The sequence below is a fragment of the Lissotriton vulgaris genome, chromosome 3_1 (genome assembly GCF_964263255.1).
Source record: "Lissotriton vulgaris chromosome 3_1, aLisVul1.2, whole genome shotgun sequence".
Lineage (NCBI taxonomy): Eukaryota > Metazoa > Chordata > Amphibia > Caudata > Salamandridae > Lissotriton > Lissotriton vulgaris.
This window is the reverse complement of record NC_141689.1, coordinates 93,890,792-93,910,579: the sequence shown is the minus strand read 5'-3', so window position 1 is coordinate 93,910,579 and position 19,788 is coordinate 93,890,792. Positions and strand designations below refer to the sequence as shown.

At 49.1% G+C, this 19,788-nt stretch overlaps 1 protein-coding gene across 2 annotated transcripts in view; it reads right to left on the bottom strand.

Moving 5' to 3' along the window:
• The window catches only part of CDC25B (cell division cycle 25B), a 33,696-nt gene extending 14,133 nt beyond the window's left edge, over positions 1 to 19,563 (bottom strand). The window contains exons 1-5 of one of the 2 annotated variants that reach the window (XM_086960135.1): positions 18,947 to 19,563; positions 13,870 to 13,958; positions 12,781 to 12,832; positions 1,336 to 1,377; positions 362 to 398 (exon numbers count right to left, since the gene is read on the bottom strand). In XM_086960135.1, the coding sequence (XP_086816261.1) occupies positions 362 to 398; positions 1,336 to 1,377; positions 12,781 to 12,832; positions 13,870 to 13,958; positions 18,947 to 19,119 (393 nt within the window). In that variant the 5' untranslated portion in view covers positions 19,120 to 19,563. The remainder of the gene's footprint in view (positions 1 to 361; positions 399 to 1,335; positions 1,378 to 12,780; positions 12,833 to 13,869; positions 13,959 to 18,946) is intronic. The other variant, XM_086960136.1, reaches the window with a different exon arrangement.
• Between the last annotated feature and the right edge of the window lie 225 nt (positions 19,564 to 19,788).

Here is a 19,788-nt window from a genome sequence, read left to right as displayed (position 1 = left end):
ATCACAGTGCAACAACCAGGTAGCATTTGTTTTATCTAAGAAGCGGTGGGTCTCCTAGTCCATATATTTTCTAATCAGAAAACTACTGCGTAACAATGGTGCACAATCGGGATAAATGTGGCGTCTGCCTTTTTTGTGGTGGCTCAGTCCACAGTTTGGGGAGAAGAGAACATTTCTTGCTCGCGAGGCGAAGGCCACTGAGACTTTTAAAAACGTATTGTACTCTGGGAAACCGTTCAGCAGTTGCATCACCTTCCATTTCCCGCTCAAGATGTGCATTTTTGAAGATGTGTACATTACACCATTTCAACACAAATCTCTGTGAAGTGTAAGATGTTTGCCAGCAAGTTAACAAACTTACCGGAAGGGAATTTATTCTTCTTATTGGGCACTTGCTGCTGAAAAATCAAAGGGGAGGCACACATTAGTGAATTACCATCGACAACATGTTCATGTGCATTAATGGCGTTTGACTGTAACACAGGAGGTAACGCAACACACAAACCACAATCACCCTCTTTTTACAGTAATCCCACCCGACCAGCTAGCATGAAGAAAGTTACAGGACTGAAAGAGCCCAGTGCCCCAAAAATAGGTCTTTGCAATGGAAGTAACTCACTCCAGATTAAGAGTTCATATTGCTGTCATCAGTCTTCTAGACTGCAGATGTGTGGGCGGCATCGTTACGCCTAAATACTATCTGAGATGACTGGATTCTGATGTGCGATATAGAGTAACGACCAGTCTCAAAAATAGCAACGCTTTCCCAGACCTGTTTAATATTTGCAAGTTCACCCTAATATTAAAATCCAATTAAAAAAATTGCTATTTTGTTTTCCAAAAGGTCAACATGAGCAAAATTACCACTAGCTAAGGCTAGGCTGCTTGTCGAGCGGATGTGGCTCAGCAGCCAGAGCTGCCGACTCGGGAGCCTAGGATCCAGGTTCGAGTCTCGGCGCCTGCGCAACATCCTGTGATTCTGGACAAATCACTTTATCTCCCCGTGCCCATGGACAGCGCCTGGATACCCTCTCGGGTGATAATCTGTGCTATATAAATCTACAAACTTTAACTCAACAGGTCTTGGTAGCAATCAGACACCTCAAAAGTGCGCTCATGGCAGAAAAAAAGAGATTGGACGAGCAGGCCCTGCAAACAGGGCCCCTGAGACCTATCACCCATGAGGGCCACACATGAGCTGTCACTTTTGAGGGGCAGACACAACCTCTCAACCATGAGAGACACATAAGACAAATGTTACTCCCCCCCACCCCCCCAAAAAAAAACAAGGAAGAAATAATTTGCAAACATAGGCGGAAGAAAAGGGATGCTTACTCGTTGGCAACTGGTCCAGTTTCATGAAGTGCTGTTTCAAAACTGCAAGGGGAAAAGAATGAGTTAAAGATGGCGTCTCATCACCTCTGGCAGCAATATATATATATATGGGCACATTAACGAGAAATGTGTAGTATGCCTGACTGTTGTGGTGGATCCTTTTAGGTTTTAAAGTCTTCTGAAAATACAATACCACTAAACTTTCCCAGGCCTCTTTAAACTACATGGCTCATGTAGGAAACACGTGGACAGACACACATACACCCCCTTCTCTCTCTTTTTGAGACAACAAATCTTCTGTTTTATTGTATGGAACGATAGGTTAGGTTTACATGTTGCCGGGCGGGGGAAAGCCTATAAGAAGGGTAACTGTACATCTTTCATTTGGTTATTTCTGAATGTGGTTGTTAAACTGGTACTAATGAAGTGAAATCTTCGCCCAGACAGTATAAGCAATTGTAAAAATTACAACATATTGAAGGAATGCTACCCAAAAATGTGCTGCATAAATTGCCTTTTCCTGCTCCATCATTTAGCACTCCCCTGCCACAAATTCCAACGGCCTGTACATATCAGGGCAACACAACCATAGCCTTCCCATGAGTAACAAGACCATCACACTATCGACTGTGTGATACTCGTAAACACTGAACACAAAGGACACACTGCAGGAAGCGTGCATAGGGCTCGCATGGCCCGCTGCCGCCATTACACAGTGTTAGGTGCAGAGTCCATTTCCACTGTGTTTGTGTCAAGGGAGCGAATGCCAAACCCTTAGTTACATGAAAAAGGGAGAACTCGGTGTGATCCTGGACACATTGCTATTTGTGGTCCACAAAAACTTTCTTAGAACCTAAACAATAAATGACAGTGTTTTGCTGCCTTCGCCGTGATCTACCTCTCCCCCTTCCAAATCCCTCTCACTTCCTATAGTGTGCTCGCTTTGTTCTGCGGGAGGTCCTATTTAACAGCTCTAAAGTACACGTAATCACACAATAAAATCTTTATCTGTAGGTGCACTCTATGCAGTAGGCAGTCATTCCACCGCCATACATTAAAAGTGTCTCTGAACGGCGTAATATCCGACATAAGACTAGTGTCTGGTAGCTCAAATGACCACAACCTAGGAGATACCATTCGTAACGGTTCTGCTGGAATATGAAAACTTAAAACTAGTCACGTATTATGCTGTATTTAAACACATACCTAAAATAGCAACAAAAAAAAGTGATAAAAAGAAGTCCGGTCGCAAAATCTAGTCTGCGGCCTTGGCAGGCTAGCAGGGAGACACATGTATTTATGCCAACATCGTGGTGGTCTAGCCACAACTAATCAAAGCCTGCCCCAGCTGTTCCAGATATGATCTGGGACGCAAACACGGCACAAAAAAAACGATAATTGGCTCTTTTCAGATCTTCAGAAATCTTGAAAAAACAAACCGGGTTGTGAATAAAAGGCCTCTCCAATAAAGGGCCCGAGCGTCCTTTCTATAGGAGGGCGGGCGGTTGCCATGGCAGCCGGGTCAGGCCCGGAGTGCTCCACCTGTATGCAAATGAGGGGGCTGCAGGCCCCATATGCCCAATAGAGGCATCATGACCCCCAGCCCCCCCGCAGCTGTCTGCCGGACCAGGAAGGGACAAGTGTGGCACCACAAAAGGGGGTGAGGCCTGAGCAGAAAGAAGCCATTCAGGCCCGAGGGAGGGGGTCCTACGAGCAGCACGTGCAGCGTCCCCGGATCCCCCCACCCCGCCCGCGCGACAGATGGGAAGCGTGCCCTACCCGCCAATTACCCCCAGCGCCAAGAAAGGAGGAAAAAAAGATTATTGCTGGAACAAAAGGGCTCTTTGGTCTGGTGGAATGCAAACCCCGCCCCCGGCCCGGCTTTTAAAAACTGTTTGGTAATTCTAGCTCCTCGAGTGGCAGAGGAATCCGCACAGATGCGCTGTGTGATTTTAGGCGGGAGTTTTGAATGGGCCTCGGTGAGAGCCATCTGCCGCAGCCCGTCTTTTGTCGGTGCCCGGAGGCCCCCGGGGGCTCCGATGTCATAAACTGGCCCAGCAGGTGCGGGGGCACCTGTCGGCTCCACTCACCTTCAACAGGCTTTATTAGCTGAAGCCAGTGGCGGCTGGTGACATTTGAAAGTGGTGGGGCGGAAACTAATAATCATACTGCCCCGTAGCGAGCGAGCGTAGCGAGCGAGCCCGAACCCCCTAAGGAGGGTTCGGGGGGAAAATTTTGAAAAAATAGTGGAAAAATGGTGCATTTTCAAGCAAATTTAAGAAAGCAGGAAGGTTAATAAAGCAATTGTGAAAGTGCAGGTATTACATTATTAAAGAGCTGTCATATAACATAGGTAGCTGCTTATTCAGTATAACCACAGCCACAGAGCTTTCTAACAGCCTTCTGTGCTACCTTTCCATGAATCAAAACTTCAATTAGACAAAAAACTCTGATCTCTCTCTCTCGCTTGTGCAACTTAAATGTGGCATTCATCAGTGGTAAAAGCAAGAGTGTGAGGGCTGCACTGGTTTCTCTTAGGCCTAACACGGAAGGATTGGAGTTCCTCATGTAATGCAACTGGTGCTATGTAAAGCGCTCTGATATCCTATATAAAACTCTATAAAAAAAGAAAAGTACAGACCAAATAAATAAGAGATCCAGAATGGAAGACCCCTCAACAGACTCACACACAGTTTGAACCTAATCTTCTTCTGGGCACTCAGCACGGTGCCCACAGTAACACCATAAACTGGCGCGTGGCAAGAAGAGCACGATGGATGCACATGGAGGAGTGGCTCTTGACTGTGGTATATTAATATAAATTAAGTAAACATTTTACTTGAGAGCAGAAGCTGCAAAGCTGTCAGAAATAAATGAGCACGTGGGCGGGACTGCACAAAACCACAGACCCAAACTGACAGCGTAAATCAAATTTATTTGGACAACAAATCTGCAGCTTTAGTTCAAGAAAATACAGTATGGCAGCCAAGCCTCACTATTATAACAACATACCTTAACTAATAACTCCCCCTGCTTTGAGTCACCCCAGAGTGCGAACAGTGCCCATTAAATTAAAAAATACCCCAAGACAAAATTTCTACATCGTCATCTTCCATCTCACAACCATGCTTCACTAACCCACCCCTCACGAGCCACAAACATATCAAAATGACACAAAAACATGCTCCGCTGTGCTTGCAGTGTATCTAGAAGTGGACAATCGGCCAGAATGTTACTTTGCAATAATGTTCATGCTAAGAGCATTCACTGAATTTTGGTGCATGGATTCCACACTCAGGACACCTGCCCGTAGCTGTCCATACGCAGGAGGCTGCCTAAAGGAACCAGATGCTTCCTTCCCTCCAACCTGCACTAAATGTGGATGTGTGGCTGTAGGTAAACTGCCTTCCTCTCTCTCCATTTCCACACTCTTTTGCTCTCCTAAACATAGATGTCCCACTCCACCTGTGCTGCTTCCCCTTATCCCTGTATCCTGTAGCGTACCAAGGGTTCAGTGAACCACAATGCAGGAAGGAAATCGGACCCTCACCCCACTGACCACTGTCCCATAGTAAAAAATACAACCACTAACCGTGGTGAACATTCCCGTTCCCTCACCCCTGGCGCCGCTGCACCTGCAGCACGTAAGGAATAGCCCTCTGAGTCCGCAGTTAAATGATGCATCCCAAGATCTCTCCTTTGATAACTTGGCATCGACTTTCACTCTAGATCACTCTTAGCATAGGAGCAGAGAAATATAGGTACAGGGGTATGCAAGGAGTGTAAGACACAGACATGATGGAGGCACACGGACGTAGAGGCACACATGAGGGAGGCACGGGGACGCGGAGACACTGTGAAACAGAGGCACGGGCACTGAGAGTTGTAGGTACTGGAGGAATGGACATAGGGTGGAATAGAATTTCAGGCATAGCCGGCCATGCATTAATCCTGGCAGGCATGGGTGATTCCTGGTACAGACGCTGTGGGTAGGTAGACACAGGCTCTGTGAAAACACTGACACTGTAGGCCACCGTTAGTAGTTTATTAACAGTGGATCACAGATAACTTTTACACTGTACCCTCTTCAAATCTGCACATAACTTTGCATTTTTTATAAAAAATGGCAGTGTTGTTATTTTATTCTTTGTCAGCAAGCCTGCACTGTTCAGATTTTAAAACCTGGGGTTGTTTTTCATCCCAGGACAGTGAGACTCGGAAACGGACAGTCACAGGGAGATACAGGGAGATGCAGGGATCTTGGCATATGGGGAGATGCACAGATGGGGGATTTGTGAATGAGATTGCTAGGAGAATGTTAGGAGAGTGTGGATGGGCAAACGTGTGGATGGGAGGTACGGAGGTAAGAATTCATTTGAATGAGGAGGCATGTCAATGGAGATGATCACTGATCTGTGAAGTGCATTACTGAGGCATGGGGTGCATGCAAAAGAAGCCACTGACGCAGGTTGGCACAGAACCTGCACACTGAAGAATGTGAGTTATAGAGACACAGGGTAAGTGGAGGATTAAATGACCCATCTCAATCGAACAACACACTGCAAATGTCTGTCACGATCCGAAATGCCTCTACCTGATAGAAGTACTACGAGCAAGAAGACAAACAACCTGTACATGGCACTGACCACAATCATTTGGGTCAGGTCTGTGGAAGGTCAAAAGACCTCAAGGATAGAATGCAGAGTGCAAATGCAAGTCAGCCAACGCAGATACACAACAGCATGGAGGGCCCATAGAACTGGAAAACACGAATCTATACACAAATTGTTCATTAGTATTAGTATTGCAAGGGTTCTTCATGATTAAATGTGGAAAATGTCCCTATTACAGTGCTCAGGAAGGAGACAAAAGTGGAAGGAGGAACAAAGAAGAGAATGACGGTAGGTAGGCAAGTAGGAAAGGAATCTCAAAAGGAAAACCAGCTAAAATATGAAATACAAAAATAATAAAAAAGGTAGAAGAGTGCAAGAAAAGGGAAAATACGAGAAAAGAGAAGAGAGGAAGGAAGAAGGTCCGTGAATACTCCTCTCACTCGACAAATAGCCAAAAATCTACCAGTTCTGTGATCAAATTAGTGGACTAACTCTTGGTTTTAATTGCGTGCATAGAATTACTGGCATATTGAAGTTCATACTGTGCTGCCCCACAGGTTAGCGGCATTGATGAGTATACAGTAGGAAATTCGCTTTGCTGTGACTTAAATGACCATCTGCAGTATACCATAACATTAGACATACGTTTTAAACTTGCAACTTGCAAGGGTCTTGAAAGCCTGCTTGGAAAGTCTGCTTAGAAGCTACTAATTACAACAAATCGTGGCATTTTCAAGCATATTGTGATACAAGCTGTCATCCCATCAGAACAGCCAGTATTTACTTGTTTTTAATGTGCATTCATGGCTCTAGTGAGAGCAGTTCTCATACTATGAAGCCAACCATTGTGATTTTTCGACTGTGCGTCAGGGTAGATTTGAATACCTGATTGGGACAACATTACACAAACCTTGGACCGATGGAGTTGGATTTTGTACACCAATTGGCATGCTAAGCCCAATCAATTAAAAAATTAATTTTTGCATTTACAACGGCAACGAACATATTACTTTTTGGTTAGAAATTGCCCAGTTCCGGTAATTTGTATTTTTTTTCTATACTTCATATCCATCAATCACAGGTTTGTTAGTCACTCGCTCTAATGGGATTTTCATTTATAGATCAAGACAGCCTGAACGAGGGCCGTACTGGGCAAACAAAAGCAGCCCATGCAAAAATTATCAATGCAGCCCACTCCCTTCGTCTCCTTCATGATGTGGGAGTGGCCGTGGACTGTGGAGGAGAGCAGGGTCGGCAAATAGGGTCACCAGGCAGTCAGGGCCCGATTGGCAGGTCTAACAGCCAGGTCATTTTTTTTTATTTTTTTTGGGGGGGGGGGGGCTGACTGTGGGCCGGATTATAGTCCGCTGACTGTGCCGGTTTCTACTGTTGATTTTCTAATATTACCACAACACAAACTTTGGCGGCAGGCGCAGCAAGCACAAATCAATGCAGCATTGCATGACAAATTAAACAATTATATGGCGTGCAGTCTTTAAAAGTTCCCAACTGCCCGATTTGCACAAATGGCCCACCATGGGGCCACTGTTTAGCTATCCTATCCGCTAACGGCCGGGGGTACTTTTATTTTGGTGCAAAGGGCTTGCTTTCTAATTCTGTCCCAGTCGGACCCAGGAGGTGGGGAGGGAGGAAGGAAAGACAGGCACAGCAGCAGGCGCTCTGCCTGCTCACTGCTCAGTTTATTTCTATGTCCCAATTAGGCCTAGTCCCAATCCCACACCAGTGACCTTGCGCAAATAATACTATTGAGCAGCACAGGAGGAGCAGAGCCGGAGCCGAGGCTGATACTGGGGTGAGAGAGAAATAAGGAGTGGCAGCCAGGCAGAAGAAGAAACGAAGCGACTGAGCGAGGATCAAAAATAAAGAATAAGAGAGAGCGGGACATGGGGAGCACGAGAAAGTTATCATGCGAGAGTCGAGAGAAAGACGGACATATAAATAATAACGAAACAAAACAGCAGATTGGTCATCATGACATGATCATCATAAGTATAGTAAAGTTATAACTTACGTGGTGGGTGGCACTGGCAGCAGGCGGTCGAGTCCACAGACTGGGCATCTGGCATCATGATTCCAGCACGCCGCGTAGTGACGAGGGACAATGAATGGCCAATCACCGACGAACACCGATGCGCGGCACCATCCTGCTGCAGCAGCCAATCCTGGCGCAGAGTTAGCAGCGCCACTGCGCCAGGATTGGCTTAAGTGCAGACTGAAATCTGCCCTTCTTGAGACCCGGGGCCCGGGTCCATTCCTAGTATAACCATAGTGCTAGAGGGGAGGGGTGGGGGGGAGTCTAAAGTGTGCGCATGCGTGGGCCAGTCAAAATCAGGACTACTCCGGCCTTTTGCCTGCGCACTCGCAGACTGTCACATCACCCACTGGCCTGTGCACTGCCTGCCTGTCGCAGCGCCAGCCCCGCCCCCCACGGGCCGGCCCGGCCCACTTCCTTATCCTGTCGGGCTTCTCCCGGGGCATTAGTGCGCTCAGCGTGATTAATTTTTTAATTGTATTCAATTATATTAATTTTATTATAACATGTTGGCACTAGTTCAGTCAGCGGTCGTCCAGGCTAGTGGGGCAACGCCCCAACGCCCCCAATGGACGCACCGCCACTGGCTGAAGCCACGCCCTGTTTATACAATAATAACGCGCTAGGAGTATCTTTCATACACACAATGCCAGGATTCTTGGCTCGCCACAGATAAGTGTGTATACGAGATTACGAAACTGTTCTTGCGCCTAGAAGAGGCAAGAATGAATATAAAAGCACGGAGCAACGGATGGATAGTTGCATAGGGCGTCTTTATAAATACATACAATTGTGAGGATATATATGCATTGCTGCCTCTCCAAACATCTATCGATCTATCAAAGTAATATCTGAAATCAACAGACGCTGCTAATAAATGAATAACACGAGGAACCTGTGCTAAAATGCGCCTGGAGTTTATCAATCACTTCCCCAGATGTACACAATTGCCACGAAATAGTTTCAGAAATAATTTTAAGCTAATCGATCGAATTTTATGCTGGTGATGCCTCTAGGTGCTATGGTTAAGAGAGTTTGCCGTTGACACGATTTAATGCATAAAGTAATGTAGATAATAACCGATACATTTCCTTTAATCGAGCACGTTTAAATCTGGCAGTAATCTAATTGAAAGCTAATGCATGTTTCTCAAACTGACATCATGTCCTTGCATAGCCATGACATTGATTTCACTGCTGATGAAAAAGGCAAGTTAAGTCCTTTTGTGCGGCGTTCCTGGAGTATTATGGGTGTGCTCTGCTGTGCTCTCTCGGAAACGCATGCTACTATTTCTAGCTAGCTGTGTGGGACATTTTTGGCAAGTACAACAGTGGAAAAAATGTAGCACCACCTTCTGCTGCCAAGCGGGGAGGTGATGAGAGCCATGTGAGGACCACACGAACACGTGCATCCAGTTCTTCAATCCAGTAAAAGCGCACAAAGGCGCAGTGGTTTGTAAAGAGGCGCTATACAATATGATAATGTCTGACATAGCGCTAACAAACAGCATAGCACACATTGGCAGCTAGGCCACCTTGATGTATTAGTAGGTAGGTTTCGGATTTTTTCCTGGTCTCACACAATACTATAGCGAGTCCTCAACTTGCAAACAGACTGCATCGCACAGATGTGAACAGTAAACATGGAGGCATCAACCGACCGAGCCTAATAATTCAAATTGTGGGCGTCAGCATGAGCAGGGCCGGGCACGCAAGAACGAATCAGTTACAAGTTTAAACTCTGGCCCAACCTGGAATAATATTCGTGTCTGTCTCGCCCAAGTAACTTCAGAGAACTGTTTACCCTCTCCAACAACACCTACAGGGCTTGGGCGTTGTGTACTCTGCGATAGGCTTGTGTAATCGCAAACCACCACTGACACACACCCAGAGAAAAGCGCGCAACTTTCAAATGTCAGCATGTCATGTCTGTCCGTGAACCAACCAGGGCCACGGGAAATATCCGATGCCGGGCTGGTGCGTTTTCCTCATAACTATGGATTTTCCGCATTTGCCGCTTAATACTAACTACCCTTCTGCACAATGTACAGATTTGGCTCAAATGTAGTAAAATCACAGCAATAAGTTTGCTATGCAGTGGGAAGCCCGGTTCAAATGCTGCCTGGCCACCTTCAATATCAAAGCTGCGACCCCTGGCACTGTCTTTGCGACCCCTGGCCTCAGAGGTGGCGAAGCAGGGATCCGAGGGAGTTACCTAGGTTATTAAGACTAGTATACGTTTTGGTGTAAGTGTGACTACAACCGTGAAACCTTTGTTCAGAGTTAACATATGAAGTAATTCTATCATGAAACACGCCACACGGTGCCGCATAATTTGCCTTTTCTTGCCGCATAATCTTATCACTGCTGCCACACAACTTGGTCCTAAGCTGCAGCACAATTCCAGTGGCGGGTGCCGTAAACCTATCTGAAGCCCTTGCACCCACCTCCAGGGCATGTGTGGCTTCAAGTGCATCCTTGAGGCCAAACTGGGCTACTTCAGGCTTTGCACACAGACACCTGTGTGGACACAGGAAGGTACGGCCCATCTCACCTACTGGTATTAGGGCTAACACCTGGTAACTATGTGTCTGAAAGGGTTGGTGCAGAGACATGTCTCTGGGGATATTCTGCAAGCCAGCTGTTCGAATACTGGCAGGACTGCCTTGGTGTTTCATGCTTCCACTCTAGATAAAGGGAAGAATTAAAGTGGGAAAAATGTCCACTTCAGTGGCCGAACCTCGGTCATTAAGTTATGTTTAGATGGGTTATATAGCGCCAAGCACACCCCGAGCAGGTATCTAGGCGCTATGGGCTCCTAAAACAGAGACGCAGACCAGACCGTCCAAAGCCTCGAACAGAAAGGAAACGGGAGAGATAAACAAAGCCAAGTTGTGAGTTCATGAACTTGGAGAATTTAGTTGTGGAACGGATATTCAGAGGAAAGGTGCTCCAGTGGTATGACGCAAAATATAGAAAAGAAAAGCCATTAATTTGCATGTCTTTTCCTTGTAAAGGGATTCGATGCTCCACATGCAGACAACCCCAACCAAGTGCCTTCACTATGTGAGATGTGAAGAGAGGGAACGCTGCAGGAATCAGTCACGTAACCCAGGCATCCTCGCGGCCACTGCAGTCCGAGAACAGTCGGGGCCTTTGTACACATTAAAGCCCTCCTCCGAGCCAAGCGGTCCAGGCCTGCTGAGCGTGTGCCCTGGCAGGCTCCGGGCATGGACAGCTGAGTGCAGGGTCTGGGCAGCAATCGACCCGACAGCTGCCCCTACCACCGTGCTTGCAGCTGCCAAGGCTCCTTCCCGTGGCAGAAAGCATCAGCGACCTCATAACAACCTACTGTATAGCCGGCCCCTTCAAGCTACATCTGGGGTGCTGAGACAGAGCCCAAGAGGGCAGCCCGCCAACACCAAACATGTGTAAAGCTGCTTTTTACAAGCTTGAGACATGTCACCACAACCCCCACCCCCCAACAACACACAAGATGAGCCCATAACGCATACAACGGGTGTGCCCCCGGAATATCGAGCTGGGACTCTCAACGGCACGAAATATCGAAAGGCAAGTCGAGTTTCTCTACAAGTATATAGAGATATCCAAGGTGCAAAGATGTGTAAACCTATGCTGTCTCTTTACGCATTTACCTTTCAATATTTGTATCTCAAATACCGGTCACAATATTCCTATGATTGACGTTCTGTACTGCAATATTTATTTAAAAAGTTCCATAGCATAAAGGCGCTAGAACTATGCTTTACTAGCGCCTATTTCAATGGTATTCACTTTTTATTAATTTCTAAATGGTGACAAGCAGACTAGTCCTGCATGGACTGAAGACTTGCAGGTTACAGGTTAGGTTAAGTCTCTGCAGTAAGCCCCTTAACCCATTACGCTAACTCTCTGGACAGACAGTCATACACACCTTGGTACTTTACTGACTGACACATGGTGTGATATACTGAGCTTCAGAACAGGGGTACAACCCACTGAACTATCTTAGGAACTTACAGAGATAAAACAGAAGACAAAAACAGTATTCAATCGGTGTGGCAAGATGTATTGAGGAAGTAGGCAATGCCACCACTGAGCCTCTGGGTGGAATGGGTGGGTGGAGAGAAGTTACACCACTTTTATATGTTTAAAGTACAAACAGTGCATTTCCCAAATGTACAGGAGAAGTGGAAGGTGAGAACTGACTATGTAAGGAGTGAATGGTTAGTTCAAACCTCAGGCATGTTTTACCCCTCCTACAGACCCCCCACTCACCCCAAAAAGTTATTACTTATATGGTAGTGCAGTGGGCTTCTCAAATGCAAGCTCAGCCCATCCTAATATCGTGCAGGGATGTCAGCTGCGACCCCTGACCTCAGAGATGGCAGCATCAGTGCCAGGAACACAGGGGAAGGTTGGGTCCCCGCTCCCTTCCTTTATTCTCATTGTTTATTACACTAATAGTGAATAATCTTTTATTATTCACTACTGGTGTACTAAAAGATGTAGTACAATTAGCTGGAATGACATTCCCTGGTAGCTGAGGTAAGTAAAAAAATGCTTGTAAATGTCCGTTGTGCATGCTTGCGGGTGAGTGTGTGTCAGTGTGGATGGGTGTGTGTGTATAAGCATGCGTGCGACTGAAACTAAAGGTCAAAAGGGAGGTGATGTCACTTCCGATACCCCATGCATTTTGGTGAATTTACGTTCATGTTTTTGTGTCCTTGAGGTGGTTGTAAAACGTGTAATCGAGCAGAAGGATGAACGCGTCACTTACGTTTCCTCGATATCCAGTGGGTCCAGCGGGCTGGGCGAATCCATGCAGAAACCTGCGCAGACAGACAGACAGCAACTTCAGCGTGGGTCAGAAACAGGAACCCACCCCACGCCATTCACTTCCACTCGCTGCAGCGGGGGCTCAGCGCAGTACAAGGGGGCCCTCACACTGGGGGCCAAAGCAGAGGGCAACAACATGGCTAGCTAGGGACTGGGTGCCACCTAACAGGCTAACAACCCCATGCCATTCACTTTCAACCACTCCCTGCAGTGGGCACAGCACGCAGAGGGGCTTCAGGAAAGGGCTGTCACACTAGGTGCCAATGCAGTGGGCAAAGTATGGCTACCCAGGTACTGGGTACCACCTTGCTTCATTCATTGTCACCCCAAAGAACCAGCAGGGCGGACACATTTTTTGGTGCCTAGCAGGCATGCACATATGCAAACTAAACTGGGTGCACTCACAACGCATGCGCCGTGGCCGAGCCGCCACACCCAAGGTCAGCAGCAATTTTTCCACCTCCAGATCTGAAGACACAATCTACACAGCCAGCCTCCGAGCCACAAACACACCCTGACGACACCCACGCTGCAGCTTTCAGCCATGACTCAAGGGGGCGTGCTCCCTGCTAACGGGATGCCGGAGATGTTTGCCATACCTGAGAGGCCCCCGCAGATACCTGCACCCATCACAGGCCACCTGTCTCTTGTCTCGTGCACACACACCCCAGGGAAAGACTCCTCTGTGCTAAGCATCACTGGAGGCCTGAAACCAGCATCGGTGCAATGTCAACACAAAGCCACATACCCAAACTCGGGGTCTGCTGGCGCTCGACTGGAGCACCCACCACTGCGCGGGTCCCAACGCATGCACCGTGCCCCTGAAACGGGCACCTTATGCCTCAATGCTGAGGGTCTGGGTTTAACCCCAGAGGACATGGCCTGCTCTTGCAGAAAACAACACCGACAACGCTAAGGCCAGATGCCATACAGCGCCAGAAGGATGCAACAAACAGACCCCCCGGGGCACTGCCGAGAGCGCACAGCCATGCACCAGGTGAGAGAAGCCGGATTGGAGTCAGGCACTCACCTGAGTCGGAGGAGTCCGAAGAGGATGTGCGCGAGAGCAACGAGCTCTCCCTCCGGAAGGGCATGGACGGTCTCCTCTTTGGGGTGTCACTGGAAAAAAGAGACAAGAGGGTCACTGAATGCACAAGAGAAAATAGGACACAAAGTAAAAGTGGAGTCACTGAAAATAAGAGGAAAGAGAGGGCCACTCTATGAAAGCAAGAGGAAAGAGAGGGGGGCACTGAAATAGAGATAAAGAGGGCCACTGAAAGCAACATAAGAGGGTCGCTAAAACAAAGAGGGGACAGTCACTGGAATGAGAAAGTGTCACTGAAAGCAAGAGGAGAGTGTCAGTGAAAGCAAGATGGGAGCGAGTGTCACTGAAAGTGGGGGTGGGGGGGTCACATTCCTCGTTAGGGCACCGGATCAGGGCCAGGCGACAATGGTGCGACCCCGCTCATCCCAACAATGCTCGCTGGAGCCGGCCCGGCTGTGGAGTCAAGGCCCAGCCCCGGGCCCGAGGCCACGCGCTTTGTCGCGAACAAAAAGGGACGCAGAAGGCCATCGGGAGGGATTATCGGTGTGAGATAACATCCTGCTGCGATGGGTGTCTGCAGGGGCACGAGAGGGGCCACTGCGCGAGCCCGGATATGCAGAACAAGCGAGGGCAGTGCTGGCCTTAGCCAGAGAGCCCCAAGAGCGTCCGACCGGAACCGGAAGCAGCAGTAACCCTATGCGTTCACAGCATCGCGTTAGGAACACACTGCACTGGTATTCGTGCCTCTGGGGTGTCTGTGATTGCCAGCAGTCACAGCTCAGTGCACTAATGTGTGCACTGTAAGGACCAGCCTTGGCCCCCCACCCGAAGGTCAAAGGTTCAAGCCACAGAGGGCAAACGCTACCTGTCACCCTCATGAGTACCACTGACCTGTGCAACAATACGCATCTGTTTTATACCACTAAATGGACTATGCCTAGTTGTAATGCATGAACCTGAAAATGCGTTAGGATGTCGGCAGTGCGATAGCCAATCAGATTCCTCTGAACAAAGCCCATAACCGCTTTCAGTGGGACAAAGAACCCGCCATGTTCACATCCCTCCAGCACACATCTGTTCTGCTCACGAGCTTAGTCCATGCGGTTAGGGGTCAGATACCACCTCCCACCCCAGGGGGGAGGCGCCCTTGTGCCCCCCATGGGTGACCGGAGCTCTCCCGTGGGTCTGGTCATCTATGGGCGTGGGCTCCAGGCAGCGGGGGGGGGGCTGCGCTTTTGTATTTATTGACTGCATCTCTATTGCCGTTTGGACCCTGTGGCCATCCCTTCAGTAGTCGATATGCCATGGGTAGGAGTGATCAACTTCCACCACCCTTAGAAACAAGATACTGAACCAAAGTGCCCAATGAACCTGAAGCGCCTGGGATGGATGGTTTTTAGAATAAAATGAAAGTGGTGCCAGGTGGCCCCATTGGAACCTATCGAGGACCAATGCCCACGTGTGACAAAGATAAGGGACCCACACCATCTCCTATCCAGGGGGTGCAGCCTCCATTGGTGCAGCAGGTGCAGTGACACCAGGGCACAGAGCCCAGAGGGGACTAATAAACCCTGACAATTCTTTATTTTACTCTCTCAACAGCAGTCAAAGGGGCTAATTTCTTTGAGTGCACCAGGGGGCCCCATTGATACACCACAGCCCCAATAACTATTTCTTCATCGAGAAATGCTCCCATGTCCAATCCTGACCCTTCCAGGGTGTGGTCTGCCCGCCCCTGCACATTAAGGGAGATAAATGGACCACTAATAAATCTGGAAGGAAATCATTTATAAAGGGGTATCCCAAAAAGGATGGCGGCATTGTGACCACTGGCCTCACTAGTGTTTCCACAAGGAGGCCTGATTACCCCAGCCAAGGTTGTGTCTGGTTAAATAGCAGCAGGGGGGGGGGGGTGATAGCAGAGCTGAGCTGCCACGCCCACGCATGCGACCGACTCCCCCAGCCCACCCCTTACTTACACCACAGACCCAGCATGGGCCTGTGCACATGTGAAGTAGCATTATTTTATTGTATTTTTTATTTATTTTAAAAGTTTTATATAGCGCTGACTAGACCCGGACCACAACCACAAAACAAGTAAAAGTGTTCATGAAATGCAACTAGACTAGGGGCACTGTTATTTTTGTTTCTAAGAACCCACCCCATTGCACTCGTGCACCAAAGGACGTTTCGGGGCCGATGCACAAAGAGGACGTGTAATTGTCCTCCTGCAGTACTACTTCCAGTACTTATGAATGGGATTGTCACTTAGCCCCAGAGTCCAGACAGGGCTTGAGTTTGGAAAAATGTGGATTACTCAACTGAAAATGGTACTCATATCGACCTTAAAGGATGAGAGGCTGAACGGGCCCCACCGGAATTTGAATCTAAGACAAGATGCCAAGTACAAAGCTCCTACATACACACTATCCTTCCAAGAGCCTATTGTTCTTACGATAACTTCCGAGCCTCCCGATGTTACATACCTAGGAGCTCGCGTTTTTATTTTATGTTCTAATCTGGAGGAAAAAAATGGATTATTGTTGAACTTTTTTTTCTCGCACAGTATTGCAGAAGGCCTCCGCAGCTGGGGGTCATTGGTCCCGCAGGCTTGGCACCAACATTCTCTTTATTAAAATATATGTGTTTGCCTCTGATGAACCTTTAACCCTGGACCGCGGGATTCGCACGTATGCACTTGGTGCAAGTCAGACAGGGGACGGGCGGGGCAACCCTGCAGGTATTATTGTTATTGCCCACCTCCGCCACAGGGGGCGCCAGAGAAAGCGCTCCCTTTAAATGACAACACGCAGGCGAGGCAGCCAATGAACGGGGAGCAGATCAGCACCGGGAAGTGCAGATCAACAGCAGGAAACACTTTGGGCCTGTAGTGCCCGGGAAAGTCAACAGTAGTTGCTGCTTTCATCTGTATGTGGGATTCAGGGTGGAGATATGGCTGAGAGGCTACATTTTAGGGTGTCAGAACAAGTTGATACCAGTTGTCCCAAACTGTGTGATCTTGGACAAAGCAATCTTTGCTTGACCACCCATATTTTTATACACGACATACCGCAACGCTTCAAGGATCTTTGGATATATAACTGCATGACTTGTTATTTTTGCTGCACCCCATCTATTAGCGTACTAATGTGTGATGGACAAAGCGTTGTACTCCCCTGGGCTCTCTCTGACGTAGCTGTGTTCGCCTGCTGCCAGGGGAAACCGAGGAGCATGCCATCTGCGAGACATTACGTAGTCATTTCCCAGGGTAATTTTATCTTTACAAGGAAAACTTGGCATTCGCACTGTGGCAATAAAAGTGAATTCCTCTGCACATTTGTTCACAATAACATGCGATCCGGCCCCATTTAGCTTTGCTGGCCAACCCCTTACTGCCTCTAAAATATTCCTGCAGCCTGCTCGATAACACTTTCCTCTTATGTTTTATCCGGGAGTCGTTAAGTGGTCGGTGTCACGCCCTGTGCACGTCCAGGCGTCGGTGGTGACACTTGCACGGTGTGCTGGCCCCGAGCTGTGAACCCCGGCACAGAGCCCCTCCCCCCGGAGACAGCCTGTAATCTCCCTCATGGTAATCAGCATGGCAGCCCGCCACCAGCACAGCTGTTGTGTCAGAGCCCCCAGGCTCGTGCATACACCCCCCCCCCCACCTCCCCATGGATGCGGCTCAGGTGGCGTGGGGACTCCGTCTGGGAGCCCCAGGGCCATAATCCTCCGAAGATAAGAAGGATGCGGCGTCCCCGCTGGATCAGCGCTCATAGGCCGCCGGAGGGCACCAGGGGAGACATGGACCGGGCACGGAGATCACTGGTGCAAAACAAAGGGCAGCGTCACAACGCGTGACTGCAACACTCCCCTGACCCTTGGGAGAAGAGGGGGTGCGGAGGGAGCCGCAGCTGGGAAAAGAGCACAGACAGCGGGGGCACCTCTCTCTACCAAAGATCACCAGGGTAAAACACAACAGTCACCCTGAGTGTGAAAGGCATACTCCCAGGCCATACCCCTTAACAGAGGGGTATGGGGGTGGCAGAGCCTGTCACCACCCAGGGCAGCTGGGCACTGACCATAACACACTGGAACGAGGTGCATTTCATACCTACCAAAGATCACTAGTGTAAAAACAAAAAACAATGTGTGAATGCACCACCGCAGCTGGGAAATGACCACAGGCAGAGGCCGCGATGCCGTCCTAGTAAAGATCACTAGTGTAAAAACAAAACACAGGTTCACAATGTGTGTGAATGCACCACCACTGCGCCTATACATTTAAGAGAAAAGAGGGGTGCAGAAGGAACCGGTCACCCCACCGCAACTGGGAAATGCCCACAGCACTCAGGCAGAGGCCGCGACGCCCTCCTAGTAAAGATCACTAGTGTAAAAACAAAACACAGGTTCACAACGTGTGAGACTGCACTACCCCTGGGCCACCCCCAGGATACGCCCGAGACAGGACTTGTCTCGTAGCACAGGCCCCTTGTGTAAAAACACAACCGGTGGCTATGCTACAACTGTGTAAATACAAAACACAACTTCATCATAACGTATACATCTAGATTCACATTTAGGAGAGGTAATAAAGGGTTGGTGGCAGCCACTAGGTGTTCATAAAACACACCCAACAGCAAAGCCGATGAATGAATTGTGTGATGCACGAATAACCAAACATGCACATATTCTAGCAATAAAATGTCGTGGACAGGAAGAGCCCCTCTAAATGTAGGGGGCACAATGCAGACCCAAATCTACGCAAGTCATAGTGCTTGCCCCCCGTAGGAGCTGCAGAGTGCGTGCAGGGCATGTTTTGCACACACAAGATGCAGTTTCTCTCGTGGGCCCTGCACTCCGCAGCCACAAACAGAGCTGCACACAGCATACGTGCCAGCACCGAGGCAAACAGGCCTAGTTATCAACAAACTCCCAAAGCGGGTACAGAGTTTGGGTAGTGCGTGCAGTGGTCGGGGGCAGAGGGGAGAGACAGGACAGTGCCAAAGAAGCAGGGTAGAGAGCAGTAAAAGCAGGGATGCTGCGTAGGCGCCGTCCTTACCTGCCCAGACCGCCCAGCTTGTCGAGGTTGAGCGTCAGGTTGGTGACCGGGGACACGGCCCCCCCAGAATGGGATCGGAAGAGACCCCTGGCCGCATGCGGGGCGCAGGACCCCCCGGCCACGTCCTGCCGGCTGCAGGGGCCGAAATCACTGAAGATCCGCTCAAAATCCATCTCGGCACAGAGACGCGAGCCGCAAAAAGAATCTTCTGAAGTTTTCTTTGCAAATGAAAATAAATAAACAAACAAAAGGGCGCTCGCGGGAAAGTGAGCCTGCAGCCGGACGGGTCTTCCAAACTCACAGTATCTCGTGCAGAGGGGTAAAAGTGCAAAGCAGAGCAGCGGCGGCACGAGCAGAGGGGCTCGTGGAAGCTGGAGTATATATACGAATATATAAGTTATTGCACAGAATAAATACAATACAGCGGGGAGGTTGCAGGAGGAGAAGCCGAGGTGGCCGGGTCTGGAGAACTACATAAGACTAGGAAAGGGGAATAAATAAATAGGAAAGCGAGGCCTGGACAGCGGCAGGCCCGAGCGGCGGCGGGGACTGCTTCTCAAGCCGGGCCCCTTCTTCCTGTCCCTCCGCCGCCCTGATATTTATATTCGAAAAATAACACGGGCCGGGGGCGGGGCCGGCTCATTGAGGGCGCCGGGGGTGGGCGGGGCCGAGGCGGCAGGGAGGGACGGGGGGGCCAGCCCGCGCTGCGCTGTGGGTCAAAGAGGGGGAGGGCGGGATTAGAGTCTGGCGGGAATGTGCGAGAGGCTGATGGGTTTCACTGCAGGGTCTCACACTGCATAAGCACTAAGCAGCGGCCTCAGGCAACAGGAGTGCACGTCCTG